The sequence below is a fragment of the Callospermophilus lateralis genome, chromosome 15 (assembly GCF_048772815.1).
Source record: "Callospermophilus lateralis isolate mCalLat2 chromosome 15, mCalLat2.hap1, whole genome shotgun sequence".
Lineage (NCBI taxonomy): Eukaryota > Metazoa > Chordata > Mammalia > Rodentia > Sciuridae > Callospermophilus > Callospermophilus lateralis.
In genome coordinates, this window is record NC_135319.1 from 70,204,042 (window position 1) to 70,223,704 (window position 19,663).

At 49.1% G+C, this 19,663-nt stretch overlaps 1 protein-coding gene across 2 annotated transcripts in view; it reads right to left on the reverse strand.

The window, feature by feature from the left end:
- Sh3pxd2a (SH3 and PX domains 2A) overlaps positions 1-11,385 on the reverse strand; it is a 215,985-nt gene extending 204,600 nt beyond the window's left edge. Inside the window, exon 1 of one of the 2 annotated variants that reach the window (XM_076835002.2) lies at positions 11,013-11,385. In XM_076835002.2, coding sequence (XP_076691117.1) covers positions 11,013-11,084 — 72 coding nt within the window. In that variant the 5' untranslated portion in view covers positions 11,085-11,385. The remainder of the gene's footprint in view (positions 1-11,012) is intronic. The other variant, XM_076835000.2, reaches the window with a different exon arrangement.
- Between the last annotated feature and the right edge of the window lie 8,278 nt (positions 11,386-19,663).

The following is a 19,663-nucleotide window of genomic DNA, read 5'->3' on the forward strand; positions in this document are numbered from 1 at the left end:
GTTCCTATCCCCATCACTGCTGCCCACGACTGCATCTCCCCAGAGGGCCCCAACTAGGGGGTCAGGGTCAAACCCCAAAGAGTCCCCAGCCACTTTTCCAGTTTCCATCTTCGAGGCCCATCCCTGAGCAGAGCATGCCACCCAGGTCGGGGAGGGATATGGGGCTCAGGTTGACCCCCTTCCCTGCCCCCACTGCCTGCTGCTCTTCCCTCATCAGTCCACAGTGGCCTCCTTGCTCTTGCCTAGAGAGGTCAGGCATGGCCCTACCTCAGGCCCTTAGCACTTGCTGTTCCCTCCTTCCTCGACTACTTTCCCCAAATAGATACAAGCCTCACTTCCTTGCCTTCCTCAAGTCTTATTTAAAGTCACCCACAGAGTGGGGCTGTCCTTGAATACCCTCTACAAAAAGCACAGCAACCCCCACATCACCAGCCCTCCCTGGGTCCCTCACCCTCCCTTAGTTCTCTCCACAGTATTTGTCCCCCATCTAACACACGATATTTACCATGCGTTTGTTTACTGTTCCCCTTCTCCCATCAGAATGTAAACTCCAAAAGGGCAGGGGTTTTCATCCGTCCTGCTGTGTTCTCAGTGCTCGGGAACATCAATAGTGAAGAATGAATATGAGTAAGTAACAGCTTGCCAAAAGCTGGAAACCCAAGGCCATTCTTGGTGTTAAATGAGAAGTAAAACAGTAATCATTTTTAAAATGCACAGACAGGAAATATTTTAGGATGAGAGGTCAGGGAAGCTTCCGGAAGGTGGAAGAAATGGATCAAAATCATGGATGATAATGATGTTAAGGACAACAGCTGCCATTTATTGAACAGCTATTATATGCCGAGCACTACGCAGAGTCACAACCATATGGGGTAGGTATTATTATTATTCCCATTTTACAGATTAGGAAACAGAGACCCACGGAGGTCTTGATTAAGTGAAACAGGTTAAGAGGCAGGGCTGAGACTCATAACCCACCTGGGACAATGGGCAGAGGCCATCAATCCCCTGTCCCTATCCTCGTCCCTATCCCCTTGCCCTCAACTTCCAACCGCTGGCACCTCAGTCTCTCCCCAGGGATTTATTCCAGTTTCCAGAGCCTGGTTTTTGCCTGAGGCTGGAGTTTTTGCGCATCAGTGAGAAGCCACAGGAGATTAAATTGCCCCCTGCTCCCAACCACAGAGCTGTGCTATCCACCATACTCAAGGAGAGGACAAAACCCCTACAGCTGGGACCTCTGAAGGGCCAGGCCTTCAAAAGCGACCCTGGACAAGAGTTGAAGGGGAAGAAAAATTCGAACCCAAAACAGAGACCATACCTCCCCATAGGCTTGTTCTCGGTTATCTTATCTCGACCAGCAGCTGCAGACCCATAAGATAGAGGGGCTCAGAGGAGGTCAGAGTGAGCAGGTGACCTGGGGTTTAATCCAGATCCTTGATGCTTTATCTGGGACCCATGAGCTCCCAAGTCCCTGGCCTCTGAGGGAGCTGTCAGAAAAGGCATCTGGACAACCCTGGATGTCCAGCCTTCTGTGGGAAACCCACTGCAACACACTCCCCTTTGGTGAACTCCCTTTCTTCTGAGCCCAGGGCAGTGCTAAGTGTTCCGGTCCCCCACCTCCAGAGCCACAAAGCAGGCTGAGGCCCCCCCTGAGAGCATGGAACAGCCACAGAGCCCAAAGTCTGAGGGAGAGTAGAGAGGGTGAGAAAGGCCACGGACGTGCAGCTACTTTTGACATGAGTGGATGTCTCCGGCCTGGGCAGGGGGAAAAAAGGACACCCACCCTGCAACCCAACTTCCCAGCGGCAAGCCATGAGATCTCTGGGAACCCAGTAGAAACATCACAGGTTTTGTTGATCTGGGCTCAAACTCTGCCTCCCGCCATTTGCCACCAGTAAATACCAGATGCAAGATGTGGTGCCTCTCTGAGTCCGTTTTCACATCTCTACGACACAGACGATGACCAGGGCCTGCCTTGTGTCAAATGAGACAACAAACAAGGATCCCTAGCCCAGTGCCTGCACCTAAAAGGGGTTCCAATGACTCAACTCTCCACTTCCCCACCTGGAAGGGTGCCTTGATCAGCTCCGTAATCATGGGGAAAATGAGACTGCTCTTCTCAAGTTGCCAATGAGCAATGACTAAATAACGAATCCCGCTTGAAACCAAAGCTCAGACATCATTCTAGGACAGACCTCAACTCTGTAAGAAAAGGATCAGTTTGCCAACCCCCTGGGGCTTAGGCCAGCAGAAATCCTGGCAGCCACCTCCAGGAACCTGGTCCTCATCAACAAGTACTTATGTCCCTCCTGGGTGCCAGGCACTGTGCTGAGAGCTCAATTAATCCCTTCCGGCCCAGAAGGCAGAATTCAGGAGTTTCCCTCTGAGAGCTGCCCTGCTAGCACTATGCCAGGCAGTTGGGCCTCCTCCTCTGTTGTCACAAAGAAAAATTCTCCCACACAGGCAAGTCCCTTAAAATAGCTTTTTGGGTCTGGGCCATCAGGAAACAGAATAAAGCTGGATCAGAATCGGGCCTAACATGAAGGTTTATAAAGCAGCCACTTCAAATGACAGGAACAGCCCCTATACACTCAGGGTGGGCAAAAGTGGCAAGGCAGGCTTCCCAAACAAGAATGGGGGAGCCATTCCACAGGAGAACAGCATGTTGGGCGTGAGACCCTGGGCAACCCTGGAGTGTGTAAGGCACAGTGACAGCAGCTGGGGGAGGGGCAAACACTCCTGATTGTGCGCCTGACTGACAAGCAACCTTGCCTTTCTGAACTGCAGGCTCAAGTCAAATGGGGTTAAAAATGCAGCCCCTTCAGGTCTGTGTTGGGACCGGAGATTATAAATCAGAGGGCTGGCAGTGCCTGGCACAAAATGTGTGGTGGCTGCGTGACAATGGTGGTGACGTAAAACAGGTCAAGTTCTGCTTCAACTATTACCAAGTAAGAATGTTCCTTGAAAAAAGAAAATGCAGGGGCCTCTACCAGGGAGGGCGCTGTGATGGCCTCTTGAGCCCATACCCCACCTGGTGCCCCCAGCAGGTTCACCATCAGCATGGGGCAGCAACCCCACCCCCTGTTCCTAGGAATTTCGGTCAGATCTGATAAGAGTGATCAACAGCCCCAGGTCTGAAGTTCACACTCCCGGGATCCCAGAGACAGATTAGATGGCCCCTCACACTGGCCCCTACTACATAATTTATGCTGTGTTGACACACTCGGAGGAAGGGCTTCTGCCCCATTCTGCTTTGCTGGTGCCTCCACCCAGGCTTGGGAGGGTGGCTTCCTCACCAGCCAGAGGGAAATGACAGCAAAGGGTCAGAGAATGCCTCAGGGTGGCTGGGCAGAAAGCACAGCTGTTTCCTCTTTGTTAACTCAGCCCTCTGGGAGTTGCTCCCTCCCCTCAGGTAAGGAGGAGGAGAGATGGGCATATCTCTTCCCATTCCCCAAAATGACAGGTTTGGAAAGAAGCAAAGTGTCATTGCCAGAGGTGGTATTCTAGAAAGGTCTGAGGTGTCCTGAGTCAGCCTGGCTATACCTTCTCAAGAGGAGGCTGGGCAGGTGAGCCTTGCTGAGATTCTCTGGGAGTCCAGAAGAGGCTCTGTTCCTAAAGTATCCTCTGCCCCACGGGTTTAAGAAACCAGCCTAAGGGGCTCTGGAGCCTCCTACAGTGATTTTCTCTGGGCTCAGTGCTTTGCAAAGCAGTCATCATGGCTTCTGCAAGGCAGGCCGGAGAGGAAGCAGTCACCTCCTTTTCTACATGGGCAAATGGAGTTCCAGAAAGGGGAAAGTGAGGTGTGGAAGAGCTCATGGCTGGAGAGACTAACCAGTAAGGCCCCAGGTTGAATCCCCTGGGAGCCCAGTCACCGCAGGTTCATACCATGTCATTAAGGGACTGCAGGGTCTCTGAGGGGACACCGCAGGCTTTGGAGCCCACAGCTCCACTACAAGTGCAACTCATGGGCTGCACAGGGTCTGGCCATTCCCTTGGGCTCCTGAGCCTGGATGCCCTCCCCTGGGTGATGTGGACACCAGCAGGCCGGAGGGGCTGTTTGAGAATATCCACAGACAACTCTTAGCACATAGAAAACATTTCAGAACGTGCGCTGTTATTTTTATTATGACATTTCACCTGAAGAATAAGACTTGCTAGAACATCTAGGAGTGGTGGGGGTCAAATAAATGAAGAAGTAGATGTATTTAAAATACTCAAAATGAGTTCAGAAAGCTCTTGGAATTGAAGGCAATCTTAGTGTGAATGTTTCAGATGACACTGAGAGAGACTGCGAACCTACCCTGGGTCCGGTGGAGCTGTTTGGTATTAGCCCCCAGGCCATCTAAGGATAGGTCTGCCAGCCAAACCCACAGCAGCTGACACCTCACTCCTGGCTGCTCCCCCTTCTCCTCCTCCACAGCCCACCCTCCCAAGAGCCTGGGTGCAATCAACTTTTATGGGGCAGCCTGACCCCTAGAAATAAGAGCTATAAACAGGAGGGACTGGGATCTGGCCAAGTCAATCGTCCCCAAAGCAGAACTAGAAAAAGGTTCCAGTCCTTACCTAGCCCTGTTCCAGCCACGGCAGCAAGAGCAACCCTAGAGTCCGTTCTGGAGCCCACCCAAGGTCTGGTACCAAGAAGCCACTGCCCCCCCAGCCCTGGTGAGAAAACAGAGATTCCTAGGGATCTATTCAATAAACTCTGAATTCCCTGAGCTGCCACCCAGGCCCTCAGGATCTGGCTATGACCTTCTCCTCATCCTTCTTCCCCACATTTAGGTTCTGCCTAGATTTTCCTGACCCGTTCCACCTCCGCACTTTTGCTTTTCCCTTTTTGGGAATCCCTTTTCCTGATTTTCCCATCTCAATCCTACTCTTTCCTAGTCAATCCTAATTACTCCCCAAGGCCCACCACGAAGCCTTTCTTGAGCCATCCTCCTTCCCTGAAAACTCTGGGTCACCGGGAGCACCCCCTCCTCTGAGCATCTTAGAGACTTAATGATTCACATGGCAAATATGTATGCTGCATCTTGGATGTGTCAGGTGTCGTTCTAAACTCTTCACATGGAGGACTCGAGCCTGTGAACCAGGTCCGATCTCCCACATTTTTTTTTCCAGATGAGGAAACTGAGGCAGTATAAGGAGGAGATGGAATTCCAGCCAGGGATACCAGAGTCAGTACTCAAGGACACACAGCATCCCCAGAGGCACCTCTCCTGCCCTCAGGATGTGGTGACTCCCCATCTCTGATTCCCAAACCAGGGAGCTGCCACTGTCTTCCCCCTGAGAGCCGAGTCCAGGAGAGATAACCAGAGTCACGTAGAACAGAGTTCACACAAAATGCCCTCTAATGGCATCTTCCACAGTGCCTGGCATCCCAGAATGTCTCATGTTAGTTCTTCCCATCCTGACTGGACTCTGGTCAGTTCTGTGCCTGCAGCAGGGGCTCAGTCCCTACAGCTGATGTAGTGATTTGCCTGGAGGTTATCTGGGCCAGGAGGGGGGTCAGCCTCACATCCCATTCACCTGCCTGCCTGCAACTGATTCCCAGCAGGCAGCAGCAGCCCCGCCAGGCAGGAAGCAACTCTGGGAATTGGCCTGTTGGACGCTGACCACTCTAGTGGGAGCGTCCATTATTTTTGGCAATTGTCATGGCAGAGGACACCTCTGGCCCTCGCTCAGGACCCATTTCCAAAGCCAGAATCTCCACCTCATTTCCCACACACACACCCCTTGTCCTTCCTGTCATTTGGGTCTTGGTCCCAATCCATTATGCCTTTCCTGGATTCTCAGAACTCAAGAGGAGTAAGTGTGACTACTGTATGCATAACTATCATTTGTTTTATTTTGGAGGCAAAAGAGAACAGAGTTGCCTGTTAGACTTTTTCTGGCCAAGAAATAGTCTGGTCAGTGACTCAAGCTGAGGAAATTAGAAGGTAATTTCCAGGGAACTGCTTTGCAAACCCCAAGTCAGAAGTCCCCCCAAACGCTCCCTAATTTGGCCTCCACTGCCCGTTAACTCTGCTGGCCCCAGAATATCTCTCCGGAAAATGCAGCAGCTGGTGCTTATATTTCTGGAGCTGGAAAAAGTCTCCTCTGACATCAAAAAGGTTTATTTTTCCCTTCCCGTCCCCTCTGCCTGCCACCACACATGGTGATCCCAACCCCAGTTTGCCCCCCAGAAAACCCTCACTGAGCTCTGAGCAAGGCCAGGATAAATGGCTGGCTGTGATCCCTGTTCCAACGGTCTTGAAGGATGTGGTTGGTTGTTCCATGAGCAAGGAGCCTCGTCAGCCCTGTGAATCACCCCTCAATCACTTCCCTCTCCAGAGAAGAAACAATTCCTGTTCCTGTGCATGAGAATATACAGAGAGAGAGAGAGAGAGAGACAGAGAGAGAGAGATGGGGAGCAGGCAAGAGTGCTTACCCATGTATGGCACTGACTACTGACCTTGCTTTTATCTGGAGCACCTTCTTCCTCTCTCCCAACCCATATTCCTTCCCTTCTCAGCTTATCAGGAAGCCATCAGTAGGTTCCAAGCTCAGCTCAGGATCCCCTCCAGGTCTGAACAGCTGTCCCATGTTTATCTGTTTCTCCAGTACTGGGTGTTTTCCATGGGGCAAGTAGCCCGATTTCACATTAGACTATGAACAGCTGGGCCTTCCTTTCTGCCCAGTCTTTCCTTTGCTCTCCATTTCACCTATAAGGTCCCAGATGCACTTCAGTGCTTTGGTGAGGAGGAACACCACATGGAAACCAGTATGCAGCGAGCACCCATGATGGATGCCAGGTTCTGGGTAGAAGCTTTCCCCTGAATTATGACAGGTCAAAGCCCTGTGAGGTTACAGAAGGAAACAGAGCCCCAGAGTGACTGGTTCAAGGTTGCACAGCTAGGAAGAACCAGAGGCCAACCCAATCGGCCCAACGCCATTCCATCCATAAAGGAACTGGCCCTGGAGAAGGCCTTTTCAGACTGCAGCTGTACATCCTCACTCCTTGTGGGCTGGAGCCACAGTCTAAGGGCTCAGAAATGAATGAGTTTGGGGTCAATTCCTAAAAATGTGGTTCCAAGGACCAATACCAAAATCTGTGATGATCTAAACACAGGGAGAATGTATTATTTCCACAGGGTCCACCCTTCATTCCTCACTCTGCGCATCACTGAGTTCAGAAACCATTCTGAATTTGCTCCACTCCTCCCAGTCCCCAGGGACCTCCCATCATTGCCCATCAAACTCACCTACCTGCCTCCTGGTGGATGGCCCGTACAGTGAGGCAGCCCTCTGATACCACCCTCCATTGTACAGGCCTGAGCCTGGCCTCCCCACTCATGTTCCGACTGAAGAGAGGGCCCATCTTAGAATCTCTCCTCCTTTGGACGTAAACTGATATGCATTTCCCAAGATCTGCCTGAGAGACCCCATGCAATCTGGCTAACCTCTCTTAGCCTGTTAACCCATCTGTAAAAAGAAATCAAAGAACCTCTCCCACACAGGAGTACATTGGATGAACTGTAGCAATCCCATGAGAACATGCATGTTGAGTGTTAGGCACCATGGATGGTAGCTGTTAACACTGGCTACTACTTGTTTTCCCTAAGGAGTCCTGTGGATATCAGAATGTACATGATTGGTATTTGTCTGAAATAAACACTCAGGAAAGAAAATGATGGTCCAAATCCAAACATCCATAATATATCGTTTGCTTTAGATAAACGAGCTTCTCATACAGCTCGACATACACCTATACTCATGTGAACACAAAGAATTATGTGAATCTGAACTCAATCCCTATCAGAAAACTTCCAAATGGGATTAATTTGCAGTTTGCATCCAGCATTAGCAGGACTCTTTTAAGGACAAGTGGTGGCCAGTTTTCCTACAGTCTCCTTTGGGCAGCTCATGAAGACTAGGAAAGGGGCCCAGCTCCCGGCCAGGAGCCGGACCTAAGCAGCAGCTGCTCGCTCTTCCCAGCCCCACCCCTAGTAGGGGCTGGCAGAGAGGAAGGAAGCCAAGGGCTGGCGGCACCATGCAAACTGAAGGAGGCTACTGGCCTGTCTTGCATAAACAGACCCAAAGCACAGGACCCCAGGCAGCTCTCCCTCCTCATGGAGATGAGCACGCCCCTGGCTGGATGTCCTGAGAGAACCTTTGCATGTGTTCCTGGAGTTTGGGAGCCAGTGGAGCTCCTCCTGCTTGGGCCCCAGGCCTCTCTCATCAGCGAGTTCTGGCTAATGCGCACATCCCATAAAACCTCTTTCCTCTGCAATTTACCAAACCACAGACTCAGCATTCACCATAGGTGGAGGGCAGACTAGAAGGAGGCATGCTTCTCCAGTGTAGAGGTTTCTAGAACACACACAACTTGGACACAGCACATTCTGCCAGCTAACCACACCAGAGTACTTTACCCAGAACACTTAACCTTGTACATGAGGTCCACACCCCAAGGGCCAAGAGATGAGGGGATTCCAAGCCTCAGGGGTCAAAGCCTCCTCAACTGGCTCCTCCTGTCCCTGTTGCCCCTGCTTCCTATTATTGGACACCCTATTTTATGCCTTATGTCCCAAATGTAGAGGAATCTCTCCACCAACAGATATTTGTCTTTCTAGTCAACCTCAGCCAGACTTAAGGTACCATTGATGAACAAAACCCATACCACAGGCAAAAGGCCAGTTCAACTCAGAGGCTGAGACAGCTGTGATGCATATTACTCCATCCGGTTCTCAGTTTCCTCATCTACCAGATGAGACCTTGATCCCTGCCAGCTCCACAATCCCACCACATATACTTTCTCCTCTTATTGTTTTCCAGGACCTCAGTTCAGAAATCTGTATGGCTCAGTGACATCATTCCCTGTCCCAAACACTATGTCATTGCTTCTTACATGGGAAGCGGAGCTGTCCCAGGAAACACTTTGTCTGTAAAGAGGGAGGAAATGATCATTTCAAGAGAACTGGACAGGACTTCTTTTGTGTTGCCCATACAGCACACGTTATTATCAATCTTAAGACCCAAAGACTTTCTTCCTTTTTGCCAGACCATTAATAGCTGCTTTTCAGAAATACTTTCTTAGTCAGAATCTCACCAACAGTCAGTTACCATTTAATGAGTGCTTGTATGTGCCAGGAACTGGGCTAAGTGCTTTACATGGATGATCTCATTTAATCTTCCCCACAGCCCTCTGAAGTACATACTATTATTAGCCGCACTTTTAAAATGAGGAAACTGAGGCCCACGGAGGTTAAAGAACTTGCCTAAGGTTGTACGGCTAGTTAGTGGCCAACCTAGGCATTGAATAAGACCTCCTAACTTCAGAGCCCCCAGAAAGACCCTCCCTGGTCCTGGTGGAAACACTCTTGGTTTGTTGCCAACAGATTTTGCATTTGTAATCTTGGGCATTGTTGGTCAGAGCTAAAAGGCAAGGTTTAAAATGTCTAAAATCCAGAGCTGAAAAAGCACCTGCCTGGGTCTTGGAGCAGAGTGCCATCTGTTGAAAGCAGTGCCAATCTCTGCCAAGGACTAGAAAACAGAACCCTTAAACTTCGCCTGCAAAACTTGAGAAAAGAGGTTAGGAAAACTGGTTTGATTCTAAATCCTGGTATGTGCAAATGGGCATCTGTCCTGGGAGCTGGGTGATCAATTGGTGATCCAAGCCCTCCAAAAGTTTTCGTGTAATGGCAGTAGAAGAAGCTTGCAAAGCCAGATGACACAAATGGATTGACTCCCTGATTGTATGTCAGGAAATATCCCCCACAGGCACCTACCTCCCTCCTGATCACTTTAACCTTCTCTCCAACCTGAGCCCAGTCACACTTTCTCACCTGTAAAGAACTCCCTCTTCAGAGCTTCTGGTGATTCCAGAGAAAGAGTAGCCTGAGGCTGACAGTACCACAAATCCCAGTTCCCCTCCAGCAGGGAAATAACAGGCACTTCAGAGATCAATGTGCAATCTAGGGCAGCAACCAACAGCCTGTTTTAATTGTTAAAATTAATGCTTTGAGCATTCTAAATGCTCCTTTAAATGCTTAATTTGCAAATAAGATGCAGCCCTGCTGTCACCAATCCTCTGTACTTTGGAAACTGGGTTGTGGATCTCCTTTCTCTCTAGGACAGGAGCACGGTGCTAGGTGCTAAGATAGGCATCTTCAGATGTCGAAGACACTGTTTACTTCCTAAGGTGTGAAGGATGGGAAGACAGGACTGGCTTAGATGAAAAGGGGACTGTCACACAGAGCCTGGAGCCCGGCCCCGGTCAACCTCAGCCCCTTCTCATTAAGTTTGGGGAAGGTGGGGGGAGGGGCGGTTGGCCATTCCTTGGAGACCACAGCCAACATTTGCCTTTTCGTGTCTGGAGATGGAGCATCACTTAAGAGGAAATGACCCCGGTTAAGGGTCACGTCCAGAGGAGGGATAAAAGGAAAAGCCACAATTCTCCTCACACCACGGGACACAATGGCTTTAAGAAGGAAATCAAAGCTGGGCGCTGAGAGCCGAGGGGGCAGGGGACATGGCGCTTCCTTCTGCCCCCAGACCCAGGCCTAGGCAAGCAGACAGCAAACGTGGGCTGCAGAGTGCGAGGCGTGGGTCTCCGGGCAAGCCTCTGAAAGCATCCCGGGCTGAGCGAGCGCGAGCGACCCGAGCCCCCAGGGAGCGCCGGGAAGGTGCTCTTTCCCAGTGGAGTCGCTCAACTAGGGGCTGACGAAAGCGCCCCCCTCCCCGCCCCAATCCATCAAAGCTCAGGCGGACAGATGACTTCACCGTTGTAACAGACAAGGGCAGCCACTTGCCAATTCCAATGCCAAAAAAAGAAACCGGAGAGAGGGGAGTGGAGAAAGGACAGAAAAGGTTTCCCTGAAGATCACAGCCCTGCAAAGAAACTCTAGAGCCACAGGCTGCCCTGAGGGCACGCAGCTCCGGGACTTACTAGCGAGGAGGAGCTAGGGGCCACCCCGGCCCTGGCCAGTCCCCCGCTGGGGTATCTGGGTGTGGGGGGAGCGGACAGTACTCACATAATGCTTGGAGGGGTTCCTCCGCTTCTCCACGTCCACCACGGTGGCATCTTGCACGCAGTAGGCGAGCATCTTCCCCACAAAGCGAGTGGCGCCCCCCGGCGGCGTCACCTTCTCATCCCGGCCCTGCTCCGGCTCCTGCAGCCCGGGTCCCCGCCGCCACCCGCCACACCGGCCCGGCGCGCCGATCGCTGCCCGGGCTTCCTGCGCCCACGGGCACGGCCCGGGTCTGGCGACGGTCCCGGAGGGCACGAGGGCTCCGTGCGTCTCGGGAGGCTCCCCGAGGGCCTGCCTTGCGCCCCTTCCCTCCCGCGTCGCCGCTGCAGCCGCCCCGCTCCTGCTCGCCCGCCCGCCTGCTCTCTCCGCCGCCCGGTGGGTCCGGCGGGAACTGGCGGAGCAGAGGAGGGCCGGGGGTGTGTCCCGCCAGCGAGGGCACGGGGCGGGGGACCAGATCCTGCTGTCAGCGCGCCGGGGAGGGGCCGGCGGCGCCCCTTCGCGGCGCTCCGGCTCCGGGGGGCTCGGAGCAGGCGGAGGTTGTGGGCGCAGGAGGCGGAGGCAGGGCTCGGCAGGCAGCGGAGGGAAGGGAAGGGAGGGGAGGGGAGGGGAGAGGGGAAGCGCGCGGGGAGGGGCTCCGGGACGGGGGAGGGGCTCGGGAAGACGGGGAGGGGGCTGCAGGCGGCCCGAGGGGTAGGGGCGGGTCGGCGCGCCCCCACCAGAGCGGAGAGCGCAGCCAGAGGCCTGGCGCGGCACTGGGCTAACCCGCTGGGCACAAAAACTCGGGGTGGCTTTGGAGGGCGGAGGCTTGGGGAAAGTGAACGCGGCTTTCTGTCTCGGAAAGGATTTGTGCTTTCTTGTCGCCACCTTTATGTCCCCCTACCTCTCCTGTCCCACATAGCTCTTTAATGAAAAGTAGTTTATTACCCGGCTGTTACTGCCCAGGGACTCAGAAAGAGAAAGGAATGGAAAGGGCCTGCATTAAATCCTTCAATCAGAGCCTCTTCGGATGAAACACCTGCCCCCGCCCCCATCGGGTCACAAAGGGTGAATTCTCCCCGGAAATGGGATCGATGGATTCGCTGCATGAGTCGTTCATCGATCTGGGCTTGTGTAACTATCCTGTGACATCATTTACCAAAGACAAGGTTACATACTACATAACAAGGCTGCCTTAAGCCCAGGGCTCCCCTGGGACCCTCCCGGGGCTAGCTACCAGGGAGGGGAACACACAATGGTGGGAAAATCCACTGGGTCGGGGGCCAGCTCTTCATTAGCTCCAGGCTCTGACTTTCTCACCACCCTTCCTCTGTTCTGGAAAATCAAGTATCCAAGCCACTTGTCCATCTGTGGACTTGGAGCACAATTTTACTTAATTTGATTTAGCTTTTCCCCCAACTATTTCAACATTTTTTTCCCATTCTACTTTCAAACATTTAAAGAGGGAGAGCTTTCACAACTAATCCAACTGTTTCACAATCACAATGAAGTTTTGTGACTGTTGACCAATGGAAACATCTGAAATGGGGGCGAAGAGTTTTGTGATCTTATTTTCTTCTTTGCACTATCAGAACCCTTGTACCAATCGAAGACTGCATTCCCACATTTGCCTGGGGCAGAGTACCCCACTCTGTTCCATCCATTTTGGGGAAGGGTGCAAGGACACCAAATGATGGCACATGAGAAGGAAATACAGAAGAGCATAGGGGTCCAGACTTGATGCACTGAAGACTTCACAGTTGTTTCAGACAAGGGCAGCTACTTGCCAATTCCAATGCCAAAAAGAAAGAAAGGAGAGAGAGAGAAAGACTAAGCATCTTGTCTGAGATGCTAAAAAATGCTTTTGGGGATTGCAGCAAGAATACTAGGAGAAGGTGATCTGGCAGTGAAGTTCAATTGATGGGGAAACAGGGAGAATAGGGCCCCCTCTCTCAAGCAAAGTTTGTTCCTTGAAGGGGTAAGTGGGAGAAATGGCTGTCAGTATTGAACTTCCAATCCAGCTCCCAGTCTTCTCTGGTGATGAGTCAAGGAAGTCTGTGAGTTCAGTTAAAAGGATTCATAATAGCACTAGCAGCCCTTCCTCTACAGAAGGGAAAGCATTCTAATACTCTAACAATCCCCTGGGGAGGGGAGCTGATGTTTGTCTGTTGCAGGGAAAAAAGAGGAGGGGGCCCAGTTCACCATGGGTCCCCTTGGGAATCAGAGCAGTAGGCTCAGGAAAGAGGGCACCATGGCTCTCCTGCTCACTCTCCTACTCCTGGGCCCTGATCCACACTGAATATGACACCAAACACAAGAAGTCTGTGGAGAGAGGGTCCCATGCTCCCCTGCTGCCCTGGCAATATGGTGTTCACCTAACTTGTATTGATCCTTTTCCCACTTAAGAAATTCCAGAAAATCTGACATGTCTTAAATTCAGTTTGTTTGTTTGTGGTGCTTTTTGTACCAAGGATTGAACCCAGGGGTGCTTAGCCACTAAGACACATACCCAGCACCCTCCCCACCCTTTTTTTTTTTTTTTTTTTTTTTTTGAGACAGGCTCTTGCCAAGTTGCTTAGAGCTTCGTTAAGTTGCTGAGGCTGGCCTTGAACTTGCTGTTTCAAGCCTCTCAAGCTCTGAGGTTGCAGGAGTATGCCACTGCTCCCAGCTTAAATAAAATTCTTTTTTTTTTTTTTTTTTTTTGGTGGGACCAGGGATTGATCCCAGGGCCTGTGCATGCTAGGCAAGCACTCTATCAACAGAGCTGTATCCTAGCCCCAAATACTCCCAACTTCCCCCATACTCCTGAACAATCTCCATTGGAAGGAGTAATGGAGTGCCACCACTTAATCCCAACCCCATTGTACCAAGAGCTCTGGAGAACAGAGGTTATTTATACCGGTGGGAGAAAAGGTATTTATGTATGAAATGGTGCAGGCAGATGCCCTTCCCTAGGGACATGTCAACCTCATGCAAACTTCTTTTCCACCATTGCTTTAGGTATTCCTTTCCATTGAACACTTGTTTACTGAGAGCCTCCCAGGTACCTGGTTCTTCCCTAAATGATGGAAATTAGCAAAAGTCAGGTTGGAGATGGGGCCTGTGCTTAATTAGGTACCTACTATGTGCTTAGTGCCTCAGAATGGCCTCTGTTGGAGACAATGGCTTGAAGAGCCAGTGCTGGAGGGGATCAGATAAAGTCCTATTTTGCCACCTCCATCTATGAATAAGCTAGGATAACTCCAATTCAAGGATACTGTGTGAGTTCAAGTGACAAAACACAAACTGAAAAGAAAAAAAAGTTTGGGATAAATGAAGGAAAAAGAATTCAAGATAAAGATGCAAACCAATAACTGAAAATCAGATTTTTCATAAACAAGCAATTATAGAATTTTTAGAATCTAAGAATTTTCCAGCTGGAAGGAACCAGAGAGGTTATTCATTCCTTTTTTTACAGAGAGAAAACTGGGACCAAAAGAATCTAAGCAAGTTACTGGATGCCACATAGCTAGTTAGGCCCAGATCCACCATATTTTCCCTCCATCATGCTATGTGCCTATTCACAGGCAAGAAAAGTTCATTTAAAAAATAATAATAATAATTAAAAAATTTTTAAAAAAGAAAAGTTTATTTAAAAAGCATACTTAGGGGCTGAGATTGTGGCTCAGCAGTAGGGCGCTCGCCTAGCACAGGTGGGACCCGGGTTTGATCCTCAGCACCACATAAAAATAAAGCCATTGGGCTGGGGTTATGGCTCAGTGGTAGAGCGCTTGTCTAGCATGTGTGAGGCACTAGGTTCAAACCTCAGCACCATATAAAAATAAATAAACAAAATAAAGGCATTGTGTCCATGTGCAACAAAAAAGTAAAAAAATAAAGGCATTGTGTTGTGTCCATCTACACCTAAAAAATAAATATATATAGAAAAAGCACACTTAGCGGGCTGGGGTTGTGGCTCAGTGGTAGAGTGCTTGCCTAACATGTGTGAGGCACTGGGTTCCATCCTCAGCACCATATAAAAATAAAATAAAGGTATTATGTTCAACAACTAAAAAATTATAAATTTTTTTTTAAAAGAGCACACTTAGCACATGTATTACCACCTATAGATTCAGAATGCTGCATGCTCTTGAACCCTGGCATGGAACCAAGAATTGTTCCTCACACATGATGCCTGGATCCCTGTCCCCAAGGAAGACTGGATAGTCCTCCAGGTTAGGGTACTCTGTGCATATGCAAATCCCACCTGCTCCCTGTATGCACAGCCTACGCCACCTCCTCTTCCATGGATGGTCTTTGTGGCCACTCCAAAGAGAACATACAGTAAAGCACTGAAAACTATTGAGCACTAAGCAAAGGCACAGTCTAATCCTTTCTTCCTCCTTTTATGGCAATTTCCAGGAGTGAAGGTGCACACCTGTGATCCCAGCAACTAGGGAGGCTGAGGTAGGAAGATCACAAGTTCGAGGCCAGCCTCAACAACCTGTCAAGGCTCTAAGCAACTTAATGAGACCCTATCTCAAAACAAAAAAATAATAAAAGACTGGGGATGTGGCTCGGTGGTAAAGTTCCCCGGGGCTCAATCCCCAGTGCTGCCAAAAAAAGAAAAGAAAGAAATTTTATGGCATTTGCTAACCATTCACTTGGTTATTAGTCAACATTAGAACTGGGACTCTCAGACTCTACTGTATTGAACCGTATTTACACTTTTTATTTTATTTAACTTTCATGAGCTGAGGTTGTAACTTCTAAGCCAATAAGAAGTCTGTGAGGGCCTTAAGGACCATGAACTTAGACTTTGACACAACCCTCTTCCTCCCCACCCCCATCCCATAAACCACTTCTGCCACTTGCCATCTGCCACTTGCCATACACACCCCACTCATCACAGGGCTTTCTATGAGGCAGGTGTTCAACAAATGATTGCATTTTTAAATTACTGGGACCTCAGCAGATATTTGTAGAGGTGGCTTATTCTAAGGGATGGCCTAAGAAGAGTTGGAAGATAGAATCTCAGAGCAGGGCTTATCTAATCTGGGTTCTAGTCCTAGCTCAACCACAGTCCAGCCTTGCGACTTGAAGTGAATTCCCTTCTCTGGGTCTCTGGTGATCTTTCTGGGCCCTTCCTTCCATGCTCTTTCGTGGTGGATAAACTATTCTGTAAAGTGAAGTCTCACTAGATTGTTACCTAGAGATGTTCAAATTGGAGTGAAATTTGGGGCCCCCTCCTGGCCAAAGTGGTTAACTCCAGCAGCTGGCCCAGGCAGCATCCCTCTGGCTACACTCTGGTGGGGACAAACAGGAGGGCCTGGCATGAAAAGCCTGACATTCTACAGAAAGCATACATAATCCTGGGCTCATGCATCTCTTTCTGTTTCCTCTCCTTTCTCCCCTCTTTCTTCTTCCCCTTCTCTCTTTCTCAAATTTGGCAGTAACATATGACTTATAAGGGGCATGCTTTGAAGATGGTCCTCTCTGATGCCAACTTCCCAGGAAGGAAATTGCTGGTCAGGTTTTTCTTGCTGGACAATAGGTCCAGGTTTGGGCCCTAGAACTGCCCACAATTCACTAATTCCAGCCATAATAAGACCCTGCCAATTTTTCTCTGATGTCCAACACAGCAAAATCTCCATGTACTTCTTTACAAAATGCTGTTGAGGGTCTCAACCTCCCATCTTAGCCTTCACTCTGGTGAGGGGCCTTGTGTGGCAGACTTTTGTGATAGACCCACTTGAGATTCCAGCCTTAGCAAATGACCATGCCCCTGGAATACCAGAAGGAAATCTGGTAACTCACACAGCCAGAGGCCAAGGACACAATTGAATTCACAGATGAAAAAAATATGCTTCTATAACTCCAGACTTCACCCATAATCCTGCCCAGACATCTGGTCCCCAGACTAGTATACTGTATACTGTGTCTTAAGACCTTCAGAAACTAGCGTGGATAGTTTCATATCATCTGATCTCGGCTACTGAACACACCTGGAGGGTATTTCTATCTGGTAGGGGGTTACCAGCACCATCTTGGTATAAAATATCAGTCTGTATAGTTCCATTTTAACCATAAACCAACACATATTTTCTTTTTCAAAATTCCCTGGATTTTCCAGAAGCCAGCAAACCCTGGGTTGGCCACTGGATGACAAAAAGAACAAGGGAAAAAGAAAATCCCTTGGGGAAATTCAAAGGCAGTTTATTTTAAAATAGCCAGAGGCTTAAATAACCAAAAATGTAAGTCTGGTTTTGGTTTGACCTGCGTGTCCCGCCCCACCCCTCCCCGCCCCCCACCTCTTTTTTTCTAGTTCTCTATTCAGAAATGTCATAGAAATTACTCTGTGGTGGGTGTGTGTGTGTGTGTGTGTGTGTGTGTGTGTGTGTGTTTTCCTATTTGAATCCATGTCTCTTTCAGGTGAAAGATGCAAGACTCTCAAGGTCAAGTCTGGCTCCAGCTCCAGCCTTCCCCTTTCTGTATAAAGCAGAAACAACCAATAGATGGTTTATTTCCTACTCAATAGGTGAGAAAAGGCAGCCGTCAGAAAGCTGGTTCCCATAAAGGTGAATCTGGCTGGGTTGTTATCAACTTGGTTCATTTTCTTTCCTAATATATGCAGAGTACATGTCTTATTTAGACTCTTCAGTTTATAAGTACTAGACAGTGAGCTGAGCTAGCTAAAAAGAAAAAGGAAATAAAGGCTGGCCTTTATTTTCAACATACGTAGTTCCTTGTAGAATCTACAGATATTTGGACTTCAGTAGAACCTAGAAGTAGCAAACTTTGAGAATATGAGCAATAGGTTTCTTCATCTCTTATCTCTGCTTAGTATTGTGTGTTTTAGTCTTCTGACTCCAGACTTTTTTCTCCTTCTCTATGAACATAGCAAGAGCCTCAGTCCAGACACCTAAGACTCACTGGCTGCCTCTGGAGCTTAGTCCCTGGTTTGCTGTGGAAAGAAGATTGATTTAACCACTGAGTCATCTCCAGCTCTTTTTTTGTTTGTTTGTTTTTTTCAGGGGGTACTGGTGATTGAAAAAGATTGGCCCAGGTTGGCTCAAGTGTCTGTCTCAATCGAATCAATTATCATGGGATGGAGTCATGTAGTACAAACTTAATCATAAGCTAACTTGTTTGGTTAGGATATTAGTTCTAAGAGAGAGGGCTGTTATAGGCAGGTCGCATACATCAAAATATAGCTACTAAGCCGGGGTGTGGTGGCACATGCCTGTAATCCCAGCGGCTCAGGAGGCTGAGAGAGGAGGATCACAAGTTCAAAGCCAGCCTCAGCAATGGTGAGGCACTAAGCAACTCAGCAGACCCTGTCTCTAAATAAAATATAATATAGGGCTGGGGATGTGGCTCCGTGGTTGAGTGCCCCTGAGTTCAATCTCTAGTACCCCCCCCAAAAAAAAGGGCTGGGGATGTGACTCAGTAGTTAAGCACCCCTGAGTTCAATCCTTGGTATCCAAAACTAGCAAGCAAATAAACAAAATGTATATAGCTGCTAAATTATTGATTTCTTTTTCAAGGACTTCATTAATTTATTTATCTACTAAATAAGTATTTGTTAAGTTCCCAACATGTCTCACCTGCTATGCTAGGAGTATCGGCTTCAGTTGGAGGCAAACCAGACAAGGCCTTTGTCCTTATGGAGGTTTACATAGTCTTTGGAGAAGATAAACTTACTTTTGTTTGTTTGTTTTTCTATGGCATTGGGGATTGAACCCAGGGGTACTGGGCCATTGAGCTACATACCCAGATCTTTTTATTTTTATTTTGAGACAGGGTCTCATTAAGCTGCCCAGGCTGGCCTTGAACTTGAGATCCCCTGCCTTAGCCTCCTGGATCATCAAAGAGAGAGAGAGAGAGAGAGAGAGAGAGAGAGAGAGAGAGAGAGAGAGAGAGTGTTTTGGTTTTTTAAATTTGAATTTGGGAAGGTTCACTATAGTCAGTGGAGGGGCCTAGCAGGGGAGGGGAACAGAAGTGTTAAAGTAACATCTGAGAGATGAAGACAGCTTGGACTAGGATAGTGGTGTTGGGATGGGATACAGGTAAGCTTTAGAGGTAGAGTGGTTTTGAGATAAGTGGGCTCTCAGGAAGAGAGAGAAAGAGACCCTTAGGAGATGGAGACCGGATGTACAGGCATGACCAGCCACTGTCCCTTTAGTTAAATGAACAAAACCTCCTGCATAGGCTTGTACCAGATCAACTAGAACAAAACCATAATCAATTTAAATGTCACCAGATTCAAAGAATTATATAATGTGCCCACAGCTGATTTAAGGCTAAACTGCTTAACCAAAAAGAAACATACCAAACCCCAAATATCAAATGATTGTCATGGAATTTGATTTTCAAAGAAGCTTTCCTGAGAGCCTGCACATTTCTTCCCAGGAAAATCATATATATGATCAGAGAGCCCAACCTGGGTGCATTACCCATCTTCTTTGAGAGGCCAGGGGTGCCCACCTCCTAATTTTGGTGTGTGAATGCCTTCACTGTCCTTAAATAAATCTTCACTTGTGCCTTGCTTTTAATGCATCATGAAATTCCTTTCAGCAGCTTAAGTGAAGAACCTCCCCAGGCTGAGTTGAGGTCCCACTGCCCCATGGAGGGACCTCCTTGGACCTCTGTCTGGTGACAGCCTGTTTGGTGATATTGTTTGCCAGAGATGAGGGAAA